This window comes from Argiope bruennichi, chromosome 3, assembly GCF_947563725.1.
Source record: "Argiope bruennichi chromosome 3, qqArgBrue1.1, whole genome shotgun sequence".
Classification (NCBI taxonomy): Eukaryota; Metazoa; Arthropoda; class Arachnida; order Araneae; family Araneidae; genus Argiope; species Argiope bruennichi.
This window is the reverse complement of record NC_079153.1, coordinates 8,270,928-8,293,842: the sequence shown is the minus strand read 5'-3', so window position 1 is coordinate 8,293,842 and position 22,915 is coordinate 8,270,928. Positions and strand designations below refer to the sequence as shown.

The following is a 22,915-nucleotide window of genomic DNA, read 5'->3' as shown; positions in this document are numbered from 1 at the left end:
GGATAGCAATGGTATTTACAAAGTGAAAACTCACCCTGCTTAAGTATTTGGGTTCATTGAATGATCATTTTGAGCTTCAATAAGTTAAACACATGTGATAGTGAAGGAACCGCCTCCACTGAATAGAACGAATAATGGAATAAAAAAATCTTTGTAATAATAGATTGTTTTTTTAAAGCTCAAAGAAATTATGATTTAAGCTATCATTATTCGTAAAAATCGAATGCATATATTCTTGGGAAGATATCTGGATATTCAGCGAGCCTAGGGCTGCTAAGCCAAGACAGGATTGCAAAAAAATCAATTAAAACATTTTATTTACCAAGTTGCCATATAAAATAAGCTTGTAAAAATATAAATTCTATGAATTGTTAAATATAAGGTTATACTATAATGTTTAATATTTACCAGGTTCTTATGTTTCTTTATATTTACTTAGTCACTAAATTAAACAGCAAACTTTTACAAAATTCAATATGGAGATGTCAATTTCCAAAAATTTTAATTGAGGTCTTGAAATGAGTCCTTAATATAACTTCTAAAACTCGGTAAATAATTATAATTCCGTATGAATAAAGCTTTTAGTTTTTAGGAATATGGTTACTATACCAAATGATATAAATATTTTTTCTCAAAGGCGCAAGATATATGAGCTTTGTTATTAAAACAAGGAACATTTGAATCAAATGTTGACTGTAGACACGGATAAGTGAATATTTCCTTTCATCTGAAATGGCCGACCTTTACTAATTTAATTAAAGTGAATTTTATTTATCTTTGAAAATTTGTTTCGTTTCTCATTTTTAGTTCGGCGAACATTTTCAAGGTCAAATTTTCCACAAATAAATCTAATTCCATGACGTTAACTTCCGCAATTTCGTTAAGTTGTTTACAAATGAAATCTCTTCCGTTTCCGTTTGTAAATAAATAAAAATTTGTTGGTCAATTATAAATTAGCTCAAAACTTAGATATGTCCATTATTTTAGTTTTAAGATATCTTTTAATCAAATCACAAATTCGTATTTTTTTTTTTTTTTTGAAAATTTTTGTCTAATCTTGACAATATTTTGTATATTGTCAAGCGGTGCTTTAGTGTTGATATTTCAACTTCAAGAACGAAGGATTAAAATATTTGTAAATTACCGAATGACTATTTCAATAATATTGTGTAAAATAATGGACATTGGATAGTCTATTGCCATAATAAATAATATATCAACGAAGACATCTTCATAAAATTAATATATTAAAGATTAACATAAAGTAAATCATTAATATATTTATCAAATTAAAAATATGCTGAAATTGAAACTAAATTGTTCATTTGTTTAAAAACGGGGGACCTTATAACGTTGACCGCCTTCGTTCCGCATAACTAGATCTATCTGCCACTGGTTATAGTATGTGTACAGTAAATGATGAAAAGCAGAATTCTTAAGAATAATTTTTAATACATATATTTTTCCTTTTCTCATTATGAACTATCTACTTACTAATACATAATTAGAACAACTCAGAGACATTATTTCAGATCGTAAAAAAATTAAGAATAAGTTGTTTTTTTTTATCTAAAAGAACTTTAGAAATTTTTGTCATTAATTAATAATAAATGTTTTGAAAGATAATATTTTTTTTTTGTTAACATGAATATTTCGCATGCGCAACTGCGAAATCTTTCAGAAACCATGCAAAAAAATTTTTGTATATCTCTCACAAGCCTACTTTGTATGGCGAAACTAAACCGGAAGATCATCCTGTTAGAGACTAGCTTCCTATAACACTTTCACGGACAAAATCTACAACGAGACAACAAAGACAGGACAGCTAACAAGACGTGTTCACGTCTTACCTCGTGATTTTGGATCTAAATAAAGAATAGATTTCTTTATTGTCTTCAAACGTCAGAAGTGAAACTCCGAGACAACTGCAGAATAGCAGAAACACCACGCGTGGGCTTTTCATGAATATTTATATTAGTAGCGAAGGGATGAAAACACAAAGACATTTTTGGCGGGAACTGCTTAGTTATTTACTTCCAGGAATTTAATTACACTTGCTACAAGGTCGAAAATCGCGTTTCCTTAAATTGCCAAGGTCAGGAGAAAATTTTATTACAATGTGGTCAAATAAATCACATCTAACCAAAGTTGTATTCTTCATTATTCAGTTAAAAATATTTTCCATAGAAATATTTATGAGCTAAATAAATATTTCCGAGATATAATTCAACGAATTTTATCGAATCGAATAAAACGAATCGTTTAAAACAAGTTTTGGCGGATCATAAATATGTAAATAAATTCATATTTTCACTTCTGGTATTTATTGCTATTATTTTATTTCTTTAAATGCATCCGTTCATTTTAAAATTTAAATTTATTTCCTCATTTTATTCTTGCTACGTTTTAAGATTCATGCGACTTTATTTAAAATAGAAAGACACAATCGCTTCAGGATTTAGAAGAAGAATGAAATTCTATTTTTTTTTCAAATCGACTTAATTTGACTAAAAAACAATTTTTAGTATTAACAATAATAAATAATTTGAATGATTAGAATGTGAGTAGTTGCGAACGGTTTGAATGAATCGCATGGTAGGTAAATTGCCAGATTTCAGTTATGCAATAGCCAACAATGCATATGCTTGCGCCAAGGCAAATCTTATAGTTATAGAATTCTAATCCTAAGCGAGGCATGATTGGTAATGATTTGGATGTTTTTATTGCCAAATTATCTAGAAAATACCACTGGCCTGCGGAAAGTTTCGGGGAATGGAAAGTGAGAATTTTAAAGGAAATTAAAATAATTAAACCATTCCAATCTAAACTCTAAAATTTTCAAAAATCTTATTTTCTCACAAGTTAACAGGATCAAAAGGGTTTGCAATAATAAAAATTCTTATATTGAAGCATCAAATATCCTCCTTAAAAATTTAATTAAAAATGATTTTCCTAGAAATTACTGTAATGTCAATTTTTTAATTAAACAAGGTATGGTTTGGGATTAATCTTTTGGCTTAAATAAAAATAGAAATTTACTTGCATATTGGATCACTCAATAGATGGCGCTGGGTGCCTACCTCTGTTTACATAATTTACCGTTAACTTTCAAAAACAGGAAATCACAATCGATTGTTTAAAGTTTCGTTCACTGTTGGATGGTATGTCTTGGCCTTTTCGTTTTTAATTTTAATTTTAATTTTAATGCTGTTTTTGTTTTTATTGTTATTGTTTTTATTGTATTTTTACTTTGTGGTTTTTTTCTAATTTGTTATTTTGTATTTCCTTTCTGTTAAAATGGTATATTTCTTGAGCATAATTTCGGGGGATTTTCGGGTCACGAGGAATCATTGTTAGACTTAATGTCTGTATGTCCTCACAGAAAAAATCCCTTTATTTGAATCCCTGCCTGAGGGTGACCCTTGAAAAAGTCTTCAGGCCGGATTCTTTTTTAATATTTTTTAATAATTTTTTTGGTTTAATTTTTATTTGGTTTTTGTTTTTCCTATTAACTTGATTCTAATACTTTTGTATCAATTCATCTGTGTTTTAGAAGTAGCTGCAATTGCGCTCTCTAAATACTATGAAGTTCCTTTTTGGTTTTAGTTTAAATAGGTAATAAATTTTAGTTGCGATTTCGAAACTGTTTTGTTTCGTTTTCAAACTTTTTCTTACTTTAGATTGGTTATATATATATATATATATATATATATATTTGAATATTCTTACTTTTTTATCACACATTTAAAAACATTATATTTAATTGATTATTAAATGTATCATAAAATCTCAACGTTGTTACCGGAAACAAAGTTTTGACCTAAAAAAAAGAAGTTAAAATATTAATATTTGGAAAAAAGTAAAGATTTTTTAAAAATGAAAAATTTATTTAAATGAAAAGATGATAAAAACTTGTACAAGTTAATTAACAACATTTATCAAATATTTAAATTTTGACATTTAAGTGGTTAATTAATTTTTTTAAAAAAAGTTGTTGAAGGGTACAATGTTTTAAAGGCTAATATGAAGTCTTTCTTGAGTTTTATCTCGTTCATCAGACATCTGGATTCCACACGATCGGCCATGACATTAGCACATATGATACGCTCTTCAATCAGAGAATAATCGAAATGACCGCCACTTCGATCATTAACATCAAGATCAGATCACTATCGGCTACTAGAAACAAACTTGGGTCACTAACCGTAAATTGGCAGGAACGTGTGGATCTGCCAGAAAACGGAAACGAAATGAAAGACTTATTCATCATTATCATTCGTGGAAACTGAGTCGTAGATTAGGGAAGCATAGGCCTGTTACTGACGGAATTATCATCACTTTTTTTATCAGTCCTTTTAATTAAGCAAATGATTATGAGGTCATCAGCATAGATTGCATAATTCCATAATTTACTCCCATTTCCGAGAAAAGTATCTACTTTAGCTTCCGTCATGACAAACTGATTCTTTTAATCATTATGTCTGTAATTTGTTAAATTAATTAAATGAAAATTGTAGAAAATTAATGAAGTAAACGAAAATCAATAATTAAGTAAAGAAAGTATTGATATAATCAAGCGTGTTAATTTATAAATACAAACTTGATTCTTTTAGTACTAAAATTTAACTTTCGTAAAAAGTAAACTTTAGAGGAACATTTTCTAATATTTAAAAGCTATGTTCAGTGAGATATTTATGAAGAGCAATATAGTTCAAATAGAAATTTGAAATTAAACTTAAGGACATAGCAGGAAATCTAGAAGAAAATAAGAGGTAAATTAAGTTTAGAAGGTAGAAAAGTCTAAAAAAAACCCTTTTAATTGAGTTTTGAAAATTCTATATAAACAACTGTGCCAAGAATTTAATAAAATAAATTTCAAAAAAATTATCTGAAAATTCAAAAAATTTATTTTTTGAATTTTTATATAAAAGGACAACTTGAATCCTGCTTTTATTTATCGCTTAACATCAAACACTAGGGCTCAATACAATTTTTTTAAAGTCTAAATTATGCAGGAGTTATCTTATGTGTCTAAGTTAATTGAATTATTTTAATGCCTTATCCAGTTATTTTATTCATATTAGTGATTTCTAAGTAACTTGCGAAAATTAAAGAGATTAATGTACTGAAAATTGATTTTCACTCCATAATTTCGTCTATTTTTAACATGATTTATGTTACGGAAAAGGACATATTTCCTTTCTTTATTTTGAAATCACTTAAATGCACGTGGAATAAAGTTGAATAAATTGAAAAAAATAATTAAATAAAAATAAAGGAACAGAAATATTTATTAATAACATAATATAAAAATAGTCAGCCTTAGAAAAATTCAGAAGCTGAGCGTGTTTTAATTCTTTTAAATATATTTGATTATAATTATTTATTTACATCTCGCTATACAAATCATTTTAAATATTTTACAACAAATGCTGAATTATGCGATATCAATAATTTATGGTTGCTTCATTATGCAACATTTATTACTTCATTATAAAATGTTTGCCTAGTATTGAAAAGAATTTGGAAATATTAATTTAGATGATAAGGTGTTCTGCCTGCCAGCTACACTAAACAATTTTTAAAATCTGAAATCTTCACTGTTTAAGCTAAAAAATTTTAACAAATATTCCAATAACTAAAATTTTAATTAAAAAAAAATTTCATTTTAACTCACAAAACAGAAGAAAAAATCTACATATTTTATTTACTAAAGTATTGATTTAATAACTTCATACTTCTGTATAATATAGAAGTGAAATAGTTTCTAGTCCTTAGAGAAAATGCATGGATGGATAAGCAAGTATGAAAAGGATGGTTTAAAAATGATCTGAACAATCAAAAAATTTTCAAATGATCTTCAGAGAGAAAATTTCTCATATATAATTGTTAATAACAGATTTTAGAATGATAGTAAATTCCTGATTTGGAATTAGGAGTTGCTGTCTTTGCGAAGAGTCAGCAAATTGGTGTAAAAGAGCATACATTAATACGAAAATGTTTCTGAGTGCGTTTTATTTTTAATGAACAGCCAGTGTAAACAAATGTAATTTAACGAAGTTTCTGTATTAATAATCTTCCTGATTTCCTTTTCTTTTAAAAAAGTCAGTCATTTTTTGTATTAAAAACACCTTTTTTTTTATAAACTTTTATAGCATTTCCGGATAAAAAATGCAATTAATTGGCAGCTTATTTTAATTTATATTTTTGATTGTATGCAGTATGTTAAGAAGTTTATTAATACGTGTGCTTAATCCAGTTCAATACTTATTAACAACAGTAATTTTTAATACAAAATCAAATAAATTAATAATAAATCAAATCAAACCAAATCAGCATTTTCTAACATTCAGCAGGGAATTTCTTTATTATCACAAACGTTACAAAGTCACTTCCTTAATACTATAAATGTTGCCAAATTCAAGGGTTGTTATGACACAGGAATATTAAGTCATGGAATACATGGTCTCTCTCAAGATAAATTTATGATTTTCACACTATCTTTCAGTTTTAGAAGCATTCTCTGATAAATGAAATCATGTAAGTTACAGCCTATATATTTCCCTCTAAGAAATACATAAGAATTAATCGAAGTAGAAATTCGAGACACACCACCATGCACTTTAGCTTATCCCCCTTCCCCCATTCTCAGAAAATGCAATATCTCATTCCCTATCTGCACATACACGTGGGTGTGTATATTTAGTCTCCTTAGGTGCAAGTGACGAAAACGGAACAATATCTCGATTATTTTTCGTCTGGGCCCCTTGAGAAATATCATTGCTAAGTGGATACGACATGGGGTGGAATATCCTGTTAATGGAAAATAATAACAATAAAAAAAACTGCATGATGTATAGTTTGTAAAAACGAGAAACCTTTAATCTTTTTAGTGAGACCTCACATTGAGACATTTATACAGTACGTTAGCGCCAGGCACTCACTTTCTGTACAACATACAGTAATCTATTTTCTCCGACACCTCTGACATTAGAAGCGTGTGATCTGTTTTTATCGCCCTAAAAGTCACCTGTCGCCAAAACGCGCCAAGTTGTCATCGGAAAAGAAGAAATTTAGGTTGTGTTGGGTTATATTTTATCGCTTGTCATTTATTTCAATTCACTTCGTTCTCGCTTTTTTACGATGTTTTACTTGGACAGATTAGTTCAGAAACCTTCGCCAGAAGTCGCACATTTGTTTGTTTGTTTTTTCCCTCATATTTCATCGTATTTTTCTGCTGAATAGATTTTTTATTTTATTTGCAAATAGAAATGATGGATGCGTTGCTACAAGTTTTGAATATTAAGAGCGAGGAATGATAGTTTTAACAGAACTTACTAACCATAAATTATCATAAGTGAGGTAGCTAGCTATGGTGGAATGAAATGGGAATGCTTCAAAATCAAAATATTGAATAATATTTTTTTAAATAATCAATAAAATAAATTAAATAATCAATCTTATAATTTATATAATTTTTTTTATCATTATCATTTAAAATGAATTACCTGGTAATAAAAAAAGTTATATAATAATAAAGCAATATTGCTATCTTTCGCAGTTTTCTATGTAAAAATTGAAAGAATATTTTTTTATGTTTAAATAGTATATAAGTTTATAACAAATATAAGAATATAAGTTTTATACAAACCACATTTCTCGAAATGAGTAAAATTTGAAATGAAGCATACAACATATTTTGTTTGTTATATGAGATATGTAAATAAAAGAATTAAGATTTAAAAAAAAACATTTTCTTGATTCATTATAAAACATTTTTTTCATCTTTTGAAGTGATAGATGTTGAATTTGAAAGAATTATTCCAAGTCATTTATATGAATCTTCATTCATTTGTTTCTAATATTTTGTATGTTTTTTTCCAGTTTGAAAAATTACTATTCATGGTATTTTCATACGGAATTCTAGAAACAATGGTTGAATGAATGAATGAAACAAATGAATTTAAAGATGACTCAACCTGATTTGATAAACTCCCAATCTAAATTTATTCCAGGAAATGATGTAAAACGAATTATTAGCTGCAATCTAATATCGAAATATTGCATACATTCAGGTGGTTGTCAAAATAATGGAAACACCTTAGATTTATAAAGAATCCTTTATTAGTATGGTGTAGGATCGTCTTTGGCATATAATACAGCTTATATTTGCCTAGGAATCAATTCATACAAGTGTTGAATAATGTTTAGAGGAATATTGTACCATTCTTCCTGGAGATATTATGAAAGTTCTGGGAGAGACATCGGTGGAGGATATGGATTCCGTGTGGAACGCTCTAAAATAGGCCATAATGGTTCAATTATATGGAGGTCGGATGACTGAGCGAGCCAAGGCAGATGTTTAACTTCATCCTCGTGTTCATCAAACCATGACTGGACAAGTCTCGAGGCATTGATAGGTACATTTTCATCCTGGAAAATTCCATCTCTTGTAGGAAACAAAGTTTGAATCATAGGATAGACTTGGTAGGCTAAAATTTCTCCATACTTCACCCCAGTGATTCTTCCTTTCAGGGTTACATTTGGTCCAGCAGAAAAGCACGACATGGCTGTCCATGTCATGATAGATCTACCTCCATGCTTGACAGTTGGAAAGAGACGATCACGATCTTGTGTGTGCAGGTGGCCTCCAAACGTGCACCCGTCTTGTTGTAGGGAAAAGTGTGAAATACGATTCGTCAGATCTTATTACTTTCTTCCACTTATAAATCGACCAGGGTTTATGAGTATGACACCATTGTAGATGACGTTTACAGTTAACATCTGTGACAAGTGAGTTGGGAATTGCTGCTCTGCCATAAATGTTCTGTTTATGAAGGTGCCTTCTAACTGTAATCACTGACACTGCAGAATTCAGATGGGTATTGAGCTCTGTGGTCACTTTTGCTGAAGTTGTTCGCTTTTTAGGCATTACAAACCGCTTCAATACCCGTCGGTCTCTTTCACTGGGCTTCTCTTTCTGGCCACTATTTTTGTTTGCCGACTTAATCTTGCCGCGCTATGTATGCTGTCATGACTTTAGACACCGTACCTCTAGAAACGCCTAAAAGTTGGGATGTTTCTGTCACACTTGCTCCATCAAGACGGGCTCCTACAATGTGGCCTCTTTGAAAATCTGACAAGTCCGATATTTTACACTTTTGAAAAAATTCCAAGAATTACAAAATTTTAATAAAGCTAACATATACCACCAGAATATATACATTGCTATTTATAAAGAAAACTGGTAATAATTATTATATTTTAATGCTTACGAAGTGCATTCAAAAATGTCACTGCTTATTCATAGGTGTTTCCATTATTCTGATAACCACCTATACGTTATTCTTTGGAGGCCTGCAAGTTATTAAAATTTTTCTTTGTTGATTTTTTATTTTAATATATGTTCTTAAAAAATTACCTTACAATAAAAAAGACAAATTATTTCAAGTAAAAAGCTTCTCAATGACTTTTATTTTTAGTTATCAACAAACATATATAGAAATTATATTTTATTAATTGTTAAAAGATTAATATCAAATTCTAAAGATGCAAGGATGTAGTCATATATGAGCAAAAAATATAAGCAGCATTATGATAAACGATGCATCTTAGCAAAGAAATTATCATCTGTAAGAAAATATAGATATGCTCATCTTTTTTTATTTTAAATCTTCTTTATAAATGTTTTTGTATCATCTATTCATATATGGCTTTTTTTTTTTTCAAATTTTATATGCAATAAAGGTTTTTAGTGAATCTAAATTTATTATTTTAGTCTAAGAGATGCTGAAATTGTAATTTAAACTTTATCAACAAAAAATGTACTCATATTGCATATAAATATATTTATAAGATTCATAAATTACAATGGCAAAAATATATACAAGGAGTTTCAAAATTATAAAATTTTAACATTATTTTTTGTTATTCAGTTTTTTTTTTTCTCCTCAATTATATATATGTCATAGCATATCATATTCTAATCCAAATAGCACAAGATGTTCTAAAATGTTGCTATAATGTCTTTTTGATAGATGCAACATTCATTTGATTAAACTCGTAAAATTGACTTACAATACCTATTTACTAATATTAAATGTACAATTTAGGTCATATATTTTTGGCAAAGGAATATCTTTTTAATATATATGATATCAAAGCTGCGGAATATAAAACTGGTTTCCACATTTAACGTTGCTTAATGATGTGACAAATTAATTGGATTATGTTATGTACTAAATTATTGCAATGAAATTTAACATTAGATTGCAAGTTTTATGTTATTTAATGATGTGTCAAATGAACGGGAGGAGAAATTAAACTGATTCCTTTGTGAATCCCTATATTTGCTGTTGAGGTGGAACAAGACGTAACCGGTCGTGATAAAATAAGCCAATTATCCAGAACTTTATGTCGAGTCGCTTGTTAGTAATGTCATCACGTAATATGATAAAAACCACTTGCAAGGTACACATCATAATTTAGAATTCTTATCACGGGAAGCTTTAAGTAATGAGTTTTTAATATCAACGGAAAATTATTACTGAGTTTTTTTCTTCCCTGACATCTTGGGAAGTTTCTCAAAAGTGTAGAGATGATTTAGAAACGCGTCTCACATTTTAATTAGACTCTAAATACCATTCTTCTAATCAATGAATGTATTTTTAAAATAAAGAAAAAATTTCATTTACGATTAGTTTTTTTTTCTAAAATAACGGTACATGAAGAGAGATCTTTCATAATTTTTTTTTGGCTTTGTTTAATAAGGCATTTCATTATTAAGACATTTTCGAAGATTTATTCATATAAGATTATGAATATTTGCTTTTCTAAATTTATTATTTATTTAAAAAATTTATAAATGGACTATTTTTTGAGAAATGAACTTATAGAAATTTTAGTAAGAGAATGTATTTAGCAATTCCCTGTTCCCCGTATGTAAATATGGAAAATTATAAATAAATTTGAAAAATTGTTCATAAAAATTATTAATATTATTGTCAACTGAGTTATGGCTAAATCAAAATTAAAACAATATATATGAATTTATTTGGAAAATTCCTGCCATACTTTCTGTAAAATTAAAGACCATGCTGTATTTTTTTTAAATAATTGGGGAAAGTAGGGCGCCATCATTAATGTTCTGAAATTCTGAATATTAAAGAGACATTTGCAATCTGATTACATGACGATATTTCTTTCAAGTTGATATAAACTGCACAAACCAAACCAGAAATGCTTTATATCCGAAGTGCTGAAACGAGTGCAAAACAATTACAACCGATCAGAAAGAATTTTACCTGTTCTAGCACATTACGAATATACTCCTGCATTGCCGTTCAATACTATAGTTTCGTCTCTTATTTATCTTTTGACTTTTGTTGACCTTATTTGCACTGTTTTAATATTTGTGAAATTCCTGAGCAAAATTTACATTTTTACGAATTACAATAAGAGATATAATAGAATAGAGATGATGTAATTTAAAGCAAATGTGGATGTGTTTATACTGATTTAATTAAGTTTATAAATAAGTCACTGCAAAAATACTATTTATTTATTTATAGGATTAATTTTGAAGGAACTTCTACTTTTATATCAATTTCTAGAAAAAATTAGTCGATAAACAATTGATTACTTTGTAGAAAAATTGAAAAGTGCCAAAGAATTACCACGAAATACGTCTCAGCCTATATGTAGCTAAATACTATAGTCTTTTAACATTAATTTGAATTCCAGATATTTTACAAATTTAAATATTTGGACTAAAGCTCTAGAGAAAATCTGGATAGCATCGTCAAGATTAGACAATTAAAAAAAATAATTTATATAATAATTCTACTTCAGGTTCCTTCAAAAACCTCAGTGAGAACTCATGGAAGGGTGCATCGCAATATACAAATAAAGCAGAAACAGGACGTAATTTCTACACCAATCTTATAAAGACTGTCAGCTTTACGATCTTCAAATGCTATGTCAAAACTGAACCAAAGTGACCTCTTATATTTAACCCGCGAGCACTCGCACCCATTTTCGAACACGAGAACTCGCGCCGGGTATCTCATACCCTAATTCATTTCTGCTATTTAAATATTAATTAATACTGTTTATAAGCAAACCTTAGGTAGTTAAATATTACAAAACAATGCATTTAAGAATTTAAGTGAATTTAATAATAATTACTTACATGTTTAGAGACAATGTTTACAAATTACATACTGATGCTCTACACCGAGACTCCTTTCACATTTTTGGCACATAAACCTTGATTTTCTGTCTTTATTACATGGACAAAATGCACATCGTTTATAGTTTCCTTTGAGCTTTTTTGCAGGTGGTTCACTATTAGTAAATCCCAATTCCTTAGAAGTGCTTGGATTTGTTATTATTCCTTGAGGCTTACGGTTTCTATGTTGTTCTGAAAGAGCGAGTCCCAGTGTTTTCAGAAGCGACATTTTTTGAATAAGGTGTATTACCTGGAAGCTTGCTAATTATGTTCCTTGAAGGCTTCCTAACATTTTGCCGATATTTTGTCTTTTCCCATTTTGTTACTTTATCTTTACCTATATAACAATCTGTTGTTGACAGTGAACATTCATCTTCTATTTCTGTCTAAATTTCAGTGGAAGAATCGTGATCGCTGCAGTATTCTTCATCCTCAGAGGCAACACTATCGTCAGATAACGGTTCATCGTCACTAGAAAGTTTCTATAAGATGTCGTAACTATTCACTTTCTTCCTCGTAATTCATATAGCGCGTCATACTGCACTAAACTAAGAGACAGAAATGGAAACGTTTGACGAACACGAGGACTCGCATGGGTATGACATGCCCTCAACCCCTCTTTCTCAAAATCTATTTTTAGAACAGAACTGGTTTTTCCCCTAATGAAAGAATGTGGCCTTGGATGCAGCTACATGAAATTCTGGCCTAATCCGAAAAACAGGAAGCAACAAAAACACTGAATGAAAATGGATCGGGCATGTCATACCCGGTGCGAGTGCTCGCGGGTTAAGCTATGCACATTTATGTATGTGGACATGAAACGGAAAAAACAAAATTTGACCTTTATGATGAAAAAATATCTAACAATGCGATAATAACGAAATATGAAATGATTGAGGGTTGAATTAAACCACACAAACGATTAAACTATAGAGGATTTTTAAAAAAATACAACATTAGTACGAAATAAGAAGTAAAGATATAGAAAAAAAGATAAATCATCATTGGGCATTTTTTGAAAGAGAATTGATTTTATTATTAGCAAGTTGTGCTAACGGAATAAAATTATCAAGTTGAAAGCAAGGGTACTGTAAAGTGTTAAATCATATTTAATTGTTCGAGGGATATCCAGAAACTAAGTTCTGTTTTTAATTTTTACAGGAGGCGTTGTGTTCATGATTTCACATATGCACGTGCTTTTGCTGATTTAGTAGCAGTAAAAGTCATTTTTTAAAGCTCTGAATACTGCATCGGCAGTATGTTAAGCATTTAAAATGTTTAAAAAAATGTGCAGATCCCGCTGCATGCGAGTTACATTCTGACATCCGCTTTCTTAATGCTATGAGCACAAAAAAAATGAAATTCAGAAACAAATTTGCAAAATTAACGAACAAGAAGCGATGAATGATTCGACAGTAAGGAGATGGGTGTGAAGTTTCAATGAAAGACGTGAAATTGTACATGATGAAGAAGAAAGTGAGACGGGATGTATTATTAAAGATTATTAGTTTACAGAAATTGAACAGAAGATTAAGGAGAATCAAAGATCGGGAATTACATGCCAATACATACAATGCATTTCCATCGAATTTCTCGTTTACTTCTCCATCACTGAAAGCGGCACCTTTCTCCGACAAGGGCATCCTAAAGCTCTAGTCTTACTAACAAAAATGATTAACAATGGTGGCAACTATGTTGGAAAATAGTCCAGGCATTTTATTTATACAAGCATTTCCTTATACAAGCATTTCAATATGGTTCCCTTTTTTGTAATTTCTTCACGGTATTTTAGTTTCATTAATTTATTTATACCATTAAAATAAAAATGCTGAAAAATCAAATATTTTCCATTTAATTACATTTGCAAATGTGTGCTGTTTAAATGTACTTTTTTTGTTACAAATGTATTTTCACCCTTCATTGTATCAACAACAGGAAGTAAGAATTCAAATCCTTCAGAAATGAAAATTCTAGAAAATTATTTATCATTTAAAAGACGAGTTTATCACATTTCTTTGCTTTCTAAAACTTACTGAAAATATCAACAATATTCTCTCATAAAATCATTTAGTAAAGCACCATTTCATATGTTTCTCACTTACACATCCTTTCATCACTGCCTCGATTAAATCGTAATCATTGAAATGATAAACAACTCCATTGATGAGATGCAAAAGGGGTACAGAGAGAGGTCACTTTTGAGAAGCATGCGAATTGCGATAATGATATCGTGACTTGGGAATAATTTACAATGGATGAATTAATAGCAAGCAAACCGTCTGGAGTTAATTAAAGAGAGGAGAAAAACAATATGAAGGAATTAATCCCATTATTTTTTGAAAGATGCAATGACTCCTTTAAAAAAACCATTAATTTATTTGCCAAAAATTAAATTTGCTTTAAAAATTATTTATTTAGAAACATTAATGAAAAAAATTTAGAGAGCTCAATTCGATTCATAAGGCTTAAAAGATAATTAACCCATTAGAAGATGATTAAAACAGTTTTTTTTTAAATAGAATACCTACCAAAATGCACAAAAATAATGAATAATAAATAACCACGATATATAACAAAAATATGCTTTTTTATATCGTGTTATCTTTACCAAGGTCATAATAAATATTTCATTGTAAAACTTAGTTAAGGTTATCAATATTAATAATATATAACAATATAGGAAGAGTACAAAAACTTTAAAATTATACCATATTTTTGAACAATGCATAAACATTACTATACAGTGAAAATTAGACAATGTGTTCGGTTATATGACATAAATTTGTATAATTTAGATAAAGGAAAATAATTGACGTCATTTAGCCAATATCACCAACGAGTCGATATTTAGCTTTTCATTACCTTGAGTTAAAGAACAAAAAAAAAATTGAATGTTTTAATTTTAATTATTGGCTAGGAAATAAGCAATATGAATATAATTACCCGGAAAATTTTTATACTCAATTCCATGTCTTGAAAAATAGCATTTTCAAATAACAAGTTTGCTCATTTGTGTTGAAAAGAGAAAAAAAATTCATGGCAAAATGCGTTTAAATTACAAAAAAAATAAAAAAATAAATCGTGTTCAATAATTCTTAACATTTAAAAATATGTTTTAAATTTTAAAAAAATACTTATATTTTCTGTTTATTTTTAAACATATGCTCACATTCCAATTAAAGGATTTAAAGGAATCTTAAAAAATATGTTTTGTTTGAAAATTTTGAAAATTTAAAATTTTTATAAAAATATTTTTTTATATTAAATTTTTGAAATGTGAAAATTTTTATAAAAATATAATGCATTGAAAATATAGCCATAGAAAGTAAAATAAAATTGTCTTAGTATGTAGATTTAGGGCCTAAAAGAAGATGCCAGGTAATTTTTTTCCCCTAAGATGCATAGCTTCTTGGAATCGCAGCTAAATTCAAACTATCTGGACTGTATCCAAAAGAAATATCAACAAACCAAGAAGGGTATTTACATTTTCTTATCCATGTCTTTTTTTTTTGAAATTTTAAAATATATCATTATTATACATTTTATTCGTTACATTAACACACATTCGTTATATTAATTTTTCATATTCATTACAATAATGCATAAATTAAATAAAAATTCTCTGAAAACACAGTTTAATGACTTGTTAAAGCATAAAAAAACTGCTTCTAAAACAGAATTGAATTATAGAGAATATTAGGAAATATATAATATATTCAAAGTATGAAACCTTGAAAATTTTAAATTAGTAATTAGTGTTCCATTGAGTGTCATTAATATTCAAGTTTTAAAAAAAGTTTATAATTTCATGATATTGAATACATAATATAAAATTAATTGTAAGAAACCGAGAATTTTTTGAACAGAAAGTTACCTAAATATATTGTTGATATAAAATTCTAAAACTCTCTGACTGATTTATGTGAATCACTTTCGAAACATGATGAAACAAATTATTGAAAAAAATAGATTAAATTATTCATTTCTTCTAAGACAAGTTTCAAAATCTCGAAGCCTGTTGAAAAAAGGCCTCGTTTAGTTTCCAAGATGTCTTATACTGTCAAATGTCAGCTTAGCTACTGATTGGACTGATCAAAGTTTATGAGCAGCAGAGGGTTAAATAAATAGAAAATCAAAGCCGAATTTTGTCTTTTAGAATACGCAGAAAATAAAAGTAGCGTGTCTGGGTGAAACTGAAACTCGGAGATCATGTTTGAAACAGCAGATCACGCCGAAAACGGAAGTTTTCTATTTATTTTTATAGCTACTCCCAGCGCTCCTTCAAGTAGCAATTATCTCAGCAGGTCATCAGACACACATTAAAAGCCAGACAAACCTGTCTCTATTGACAGTTCTGAAATTCAAACACGGCACAAGAAGTGGCATAACAAGGTTTCGTGATAAATGATTGCTGCGATGAGGCTGAAGGGTTCTTTCTTTTCTTTTCTTTTTTCATTCTTTTTAATTTTTTTTTATTTTTACCCTTTCTACTAGCAATGATTTTCACACAAAACGAACGGAGTTGCATATTTTTTTTTTTTTTTTCCTACGGAAACTGAATATCAATTATACTTTGTATCAATTATACTTATACTAATGTCAGGTTGTTTTTATAAGCAATTTTCGATCTAAGTATTTTGTTAACCTTAAAGGATAAAACTTATCATTCGACCTTTATATATCAGAGATTTTTCAACATGATAATTCACTTCCCTATAAACATATTAATTAATTTTTTTTTCTTGAATTTCAGTATTAAAAAATCGATTATATGCATAACTGAATGGTTATTAATTTCTAGAAAATAATTTAATTCCTTTTTTATTGACATTGAATTCATATCTTTTAGTATTCATTGCGATTTAAAAGTAATTATACAATATCCATTTTTACTTAATAGCTTTATTTTATTCATTTGCGTTTGCAATCTATTAATCATTTATAATTAATTTTCCATCCTATTTTTTTATTGTTCCTTTATACTAAATATGAATTCATTGCGTACTTCTGATTTTGTAAAATAGATTATTTACGCTATCTTTAAACTATTGCGCCAAACCTATGCTATCTAACATAAAATTATGACGCCAACTCTATGCCATCCGCCATTATATTACGGTGCTAAAGATATACTATCATCAAGTTATGACGCCAAATTTACATTTCTTCATATTATATATATATATATATATATATATATATATATATATATAATATGAAGAAAGTGTGTGTGTGTGTGTGTGTGTGTGTGTGTGTGTGAGCGTGCGTGCGTGCGTGCGTGCGTTATGGTAAATATAATTAATTCGGTGAATGTCTATAATTACCGGTGCTTATTCACAATCACCCCTAAAATTGGCAAATGTCATAAATTATTGAATATTTATCAAATTTACCGGTTAATTCATAAAATACCCAACTCGTAAAGAGGAAGTGTAATAAAAGTCCATAATTTTACGAAAATTTGTACAATTTACGCAGCTGCATGGCTTTTAGCATGATGACGTACATAATAAAGAAACTTTTACTACATTATATTATTACTATATCTGATGCTATTATACATTATATCTTTTCTAATATATCTAAGAGCATAGTACAAATGTTTAGTCTTAGATTACAGTTTTAATTAAAAGTTTACAGTTTTAATTTAAAATATTATTCTAAGTTTCAATAGCCATCATGACGTTTTTTAAACTCATAACAACGAAATTTTTAATATTATTTAGAAACATTAATTTTTTTTTAATTAGGACTTCGTTACTCCACAAAATAATCTTAATTTATTACATCCCCCAGCTAAGAGTTGGATATTTTAGCCGATAAATTTGATAAATATTCAATAATTTATCACATTTACCAGTTTTAGTGGTGATTATGAATCATCACAGATAATTACACGTAATCACCAGATTATTTACCGTTATATATATATATATATATATATATATATATATATATATATATATATATGTATGTATGTATGTATGTAGTATAACTGAAGATTTTTGCAACCTATTTACTTATTCTGAAGAGAGAAAAAATACGTATCCATACAAATACTGCCTTTTTTATAAGGATTTGTGTGCATCTAAATTTGGACTTTTTGTCAGAGGTATATGAAAACAAGCCGATAGCAAAAGTAATTGGTACAGAGCTCCCACGCAAAATTGTCATCATTGCGTTATAATGTTTACTGGGAACCTAATAGCGGTAACGATCAATTTCGAGTCCATAGTTAAGGTTTTTTTTTTCTTTTCTATTCCTTTCGTTGACCTAAAAACCGCATTCAGATTCTTGATTTTCACACTTGCTTTTAAAAGTTAGAATTAATTACAGTAAAAAAACAGAAAATTTGAAAAAAAAAAAGAAAAGAGGAATTTTAATAATAAAAGATAAATATTTTCCACACAATAAAATGGTGTTAGTATTAATTTTTTTGCTAATTTTCTCTTCAATATTTCTAGGTTTGTGTATAAAATTTCGTTTGACTCCAAATTGATAATTTGTCTAGAGACTATTCGATACATATATTTCAAAACATTTGAAAGGATCTTATTAAAATCCCGTTTCACTGAAAACTTAAAACCCTTTTTTTGAATGCTATTCACAAAAATATGTAAACAGCAAATAATATATCTTGCATATTATTTAACTGATCCTTTGTTATAGCTTGGGAATATTTTTAATTACATACAAGCATCCTTAAATGCATTGCAAGAAATTCGCAATAACTTTGAGGCGCTGGTTCAATGTAAGATTCGTTAATAGGATATAAACACTTTTAAAACATTAGATGGTTCAAATTTTTTAAGACACGAATTTCGTGTACCCTTTTACACTATAATAGCATCATATTAAAGTTAAACACTAATTTAGCCACCAGAAGTAAAAATTAAACCGTACCGCAATAATAAAAATACCGAATTACTTGATGGTACAACTATTATAAAAAAGGAAAATGAATTTCCAAAATAACTGAACTGCTACATCAAAATATTTCTTTCCTCTATATCTAGAGAAGCATGGATACTTAAAATTTCATTCCCCTTTCAGTATTATTCCGTCTCATCTCGAGACACTCTGATTTACTTTTAAGGCAAAGTTTTGGCTTCAAGTCTAATGGATTCCAAGTTCAAAAAGCATTCCAATTATATGTATCTGATATATAATTGGTATGAACTTGGCTTGAAGCATGTTCAATCTGAATTTGGGAATCAAACATGTTCCTACTCAGCTTGAACAGAAGTTTGGCTTGGCTCAGATGACGTTCTCATTTGACCACTGTCCAGAATTAGTCCACTGCCCAGATTCCTCACAATATATCTATCCTTTAGGTTTGAAACGGAAAATCACTCTAACTTAACCCATGCGATATATATATAGATTAAAATCTAGATTACATACTGTAGGGGGAAAAAATCAACAGCTTTTCGTTACACAAATTTTGATGAAGAAACTGAAATTACTTTCTCTCCTTTGAAACAATTGAACGCCAGATTCTCGGATTTCCCACGTTTATTCAATCAGCTATTGGTGTTGCCTAAACCCAATAAAAATCAACCTGTCTGTGGAAAGAGAAATGGCTATATATAACAGGAAAGCAAAATGATCAGTCAATGACAAGTTGCGAGACAGGTGTTTTAACTGGAAGGAAGACGATGAAACCACCTTTGCTTACAGAAGTACAGTATAAATTTATGCAAAGAAAAAGTTCAACAGTAGCTGTCGCGCCTGTATAGGAGGGGCTAAGTAGAATAAAACAAGAATATTTGACATCATGGGTTTCCGAAGAGGACCATAAATCAAATATTCGATGATCTGAAAAGCCCAAAATCCGATTTTTAAATGCTGTTTTGAGAATTCAAACTTCCAAAATCTATCTATTAAAAGAAGTTTCTGTGACAAAAATAAAGTGTTTGTTATGATACGTTCCTCAAGTATAATTGTAAGAACATTCTTATTTGTTAGTATTCAGATATAAATCTACTAGAATATCCTTTATCGCGTTATGACTTGTTACTGAACTGGCTAAGTAAGATTTTTAAGATTTTTTCCCAACTATTCTGCAAGTGAGGGCGAAGACCCGGTTTAAAACGTTATTTTCTAGAAACTACACTTTGTCATTGCTTATTTACATATAAGACAATGGGAGTATCTCAAATGTTGTGATAGCTTAAGCCAAAGTAGAATTTATCAGTGTGGCAGGCGCCACTGACAAGTTTTGCCGGGAGCTGGAAATGAGCCATGGTGCAATACAGACAAAGAAGTCAACGTTCTGACTTTTATACTCAGAAATTAATAGTAAAAATGTAATTGTTTCAATTGCGAAATGTTTTCAATTGCGAATTTAATTAATTCTAAAAATAGTTATGCTTTACAAGGATAATTTTTTTTTGCTATTGTTCTGTTTTATGATCAACTTTATAAGAGGCTTTTCAATTTTTTTTGTAAAAAAAAATTTGAGGGGATTTTTTATCGTTTTTTACATACACTGTTATAAATTTATCGTCTGATAAATGACATTGAATAAATGCGATGTGATATTTTAGTTACCCGAAATAAAATAATGAATATAGTGAGAAAATATTTTGTTTCCTATTAATCTCTAGCAATTAAATGTTTCTTCATTATAAATTTTTTTAAACATATAATGGCTTCCAAAGAAAAGGAAATAAAAAAAGGAAAGGGTGAAAAACGAAAAACACAAGATTTCTGAAAGTGTGTATATCAGAATTGGTTTATCTTCAATTTCCGAAATGTTTATTTTAAGAACATACAAAATTCATATTTCGGATTTTCTGTTAGATAATATATGGCCAATTCACTAACATTTACTTGGCTTGCATACACATTTAGGGAAAATAAGAAACTGTAAAATAATGTATAGCTCACATATTTGGCATAAATTATCAATTTACTAATATAAATACATATGCATATGTTAAAAAAGTGAAAATGGTATTGCTAAATTCCATTAAAAATAAAAAAACAACAACAACTTATATTTATAATAGTTTCTAATATGCATATATTACTATAATAGTTTTTTTCTTCATTGTTTCCAAAAAAGCCTCCAAAATACTTAAAATAATACTTTGTTTATTTATAAAAACTATGTTCTGCGACTAAATTAATTTTTCTTCATTACATAAAAATGTCAAATTATTAAATTTTTATAAAACCCATAAATAATTTGAAATACTTAATAATATTAACACAATTATAATGATTAGAAGCCTATATTATAATTGGAGAATCCATTATCGGCTGAGTTTTAAATCTTTAACTGATCAGTACTGATGTTGAAGCTCTGTCAGATGTGAATCTGTAAATTAATCGAAGGAGGAATAAATCTTCATTTCATTTGTCAAAATCAAAAAGCCTTCTTCCCTTTACTTTCATACAATTAAAACTTTTAATAAAAGACACAAAAAACTCTTGTATATAATATAAAAACTCTTTGCATATAAGCAAAATTAAAATTCTATTCGGATTGTCTTTTTTATAGTGCAATAAAAACATCTGTTTTATAACAGAATTTAAATATATATATTTAATGTATGTATTAAGTCTAATCTTAAGATACAAAAATTGCCTGTTAATAACAGAAATTTTATAAAAAGTATTTAATTATATCCAATAAATGTATAAAATTACAAAAATGATCAATTACTTACTTGTACAGTAGCATTAACTTGACTAATTTCTTTTGAATATTCCTCCAAGGACTTCAACAGCTCTAACCGTTTCTGATCTCTTTTTGATAAAAGATTCGAGCTGTCCTGTGTGATGTCCGGCATCGCGAAGGACAGTCCGCATCCCAGGAGAACAGAGAACACAAAGATCCTCAAGGTAAACATCCGGCACCATTCCATACAGAGAAAGGAGGAATCAATGTTCCGGCCATAAAATCCGGCAGCAGTATTCGCGGCAGCAAGTGTTCGGGATCGTCCGGCCGTGCATGGGGAGAAGAGCGAAGCACTCACCTATTTCTAGGCTGGGTAGCGAAAGAGTCGTTCGTGAATCGCAGCATCTTGGCAAGTGAGTTTTCCGGAGGGAAGGAAAAAAAAATGATAAATAAGTGAACGATAGAAGTTTTGATCACGGGCTGTCGGGGTTACCAGTTTCGTAACTCGGCGAAAACCTGTGGGCTTTGGCGATCTTTTAACTTTTTTTAACTGCCCGCTTTCTACTTATTACTTTTTTGTAAAAGAAGTAGAGAGAAAGTACTGTTGTCATCGAAAATCTCATACTCGAAATTTTGACGAATCTCCACGTTTTACACCTCCCGAGTTTGAAAAACATATTTTGGAAAAATATCTATTTATTTGCAACAAAGATAATTCAAAAACACTTTGAGCTAGACGGATGAAATTTAGAATACGGCCTTTTACAGCAAATATGTAGATTTTTATCAAATTTTGGGCAAAAATCTATTCAGAAGAAGTAAGCCTTTTGAATACAAATTAACATGATAATTACAAAATGAAGAGAGCTAGATGGATAAAATTCGGTACACGGATTTAACATCTATAGTGCAGACACGTACTAAGGTTTGAACCAAATATAACAAAATGTCGAATGTCTGTCAGTCTGAAGTTTCAGGGGCATGTAAATGCAATAACTTAGAAATATCGAACTTGGTATGTGATTTTGTGACTGTAATTATAATTCTGTGTAAAATTT

The 22,915-nt window shown here is 28.9% G+C and overlaps 1 protein-coding gene across 1 annotated transcript in view; it reads right to left on the bottom strand.

Moving 5' to 3' along the window:
* Positions 1–22,293, bottom strand: part of LOC129964094 (uncharacterized) — a 73,589-nt gene extending 51,296 nt beyond the window's left edge. The window contains exon 1 of the mRNA XM_056078775.1: positions 21,907–22,293. Within this exon, the coding sequence (XP_055934750.1) occupies positions 21,907–22,104 (198 nt within the window). The 5' untranslated portion in view covers positions 22,105–22,293. The remainder of the gene's footprint in view (positions 1–21,906) is intronic.
* Positions 22,294–22,915: the final 622 nt, after the last annotated feature.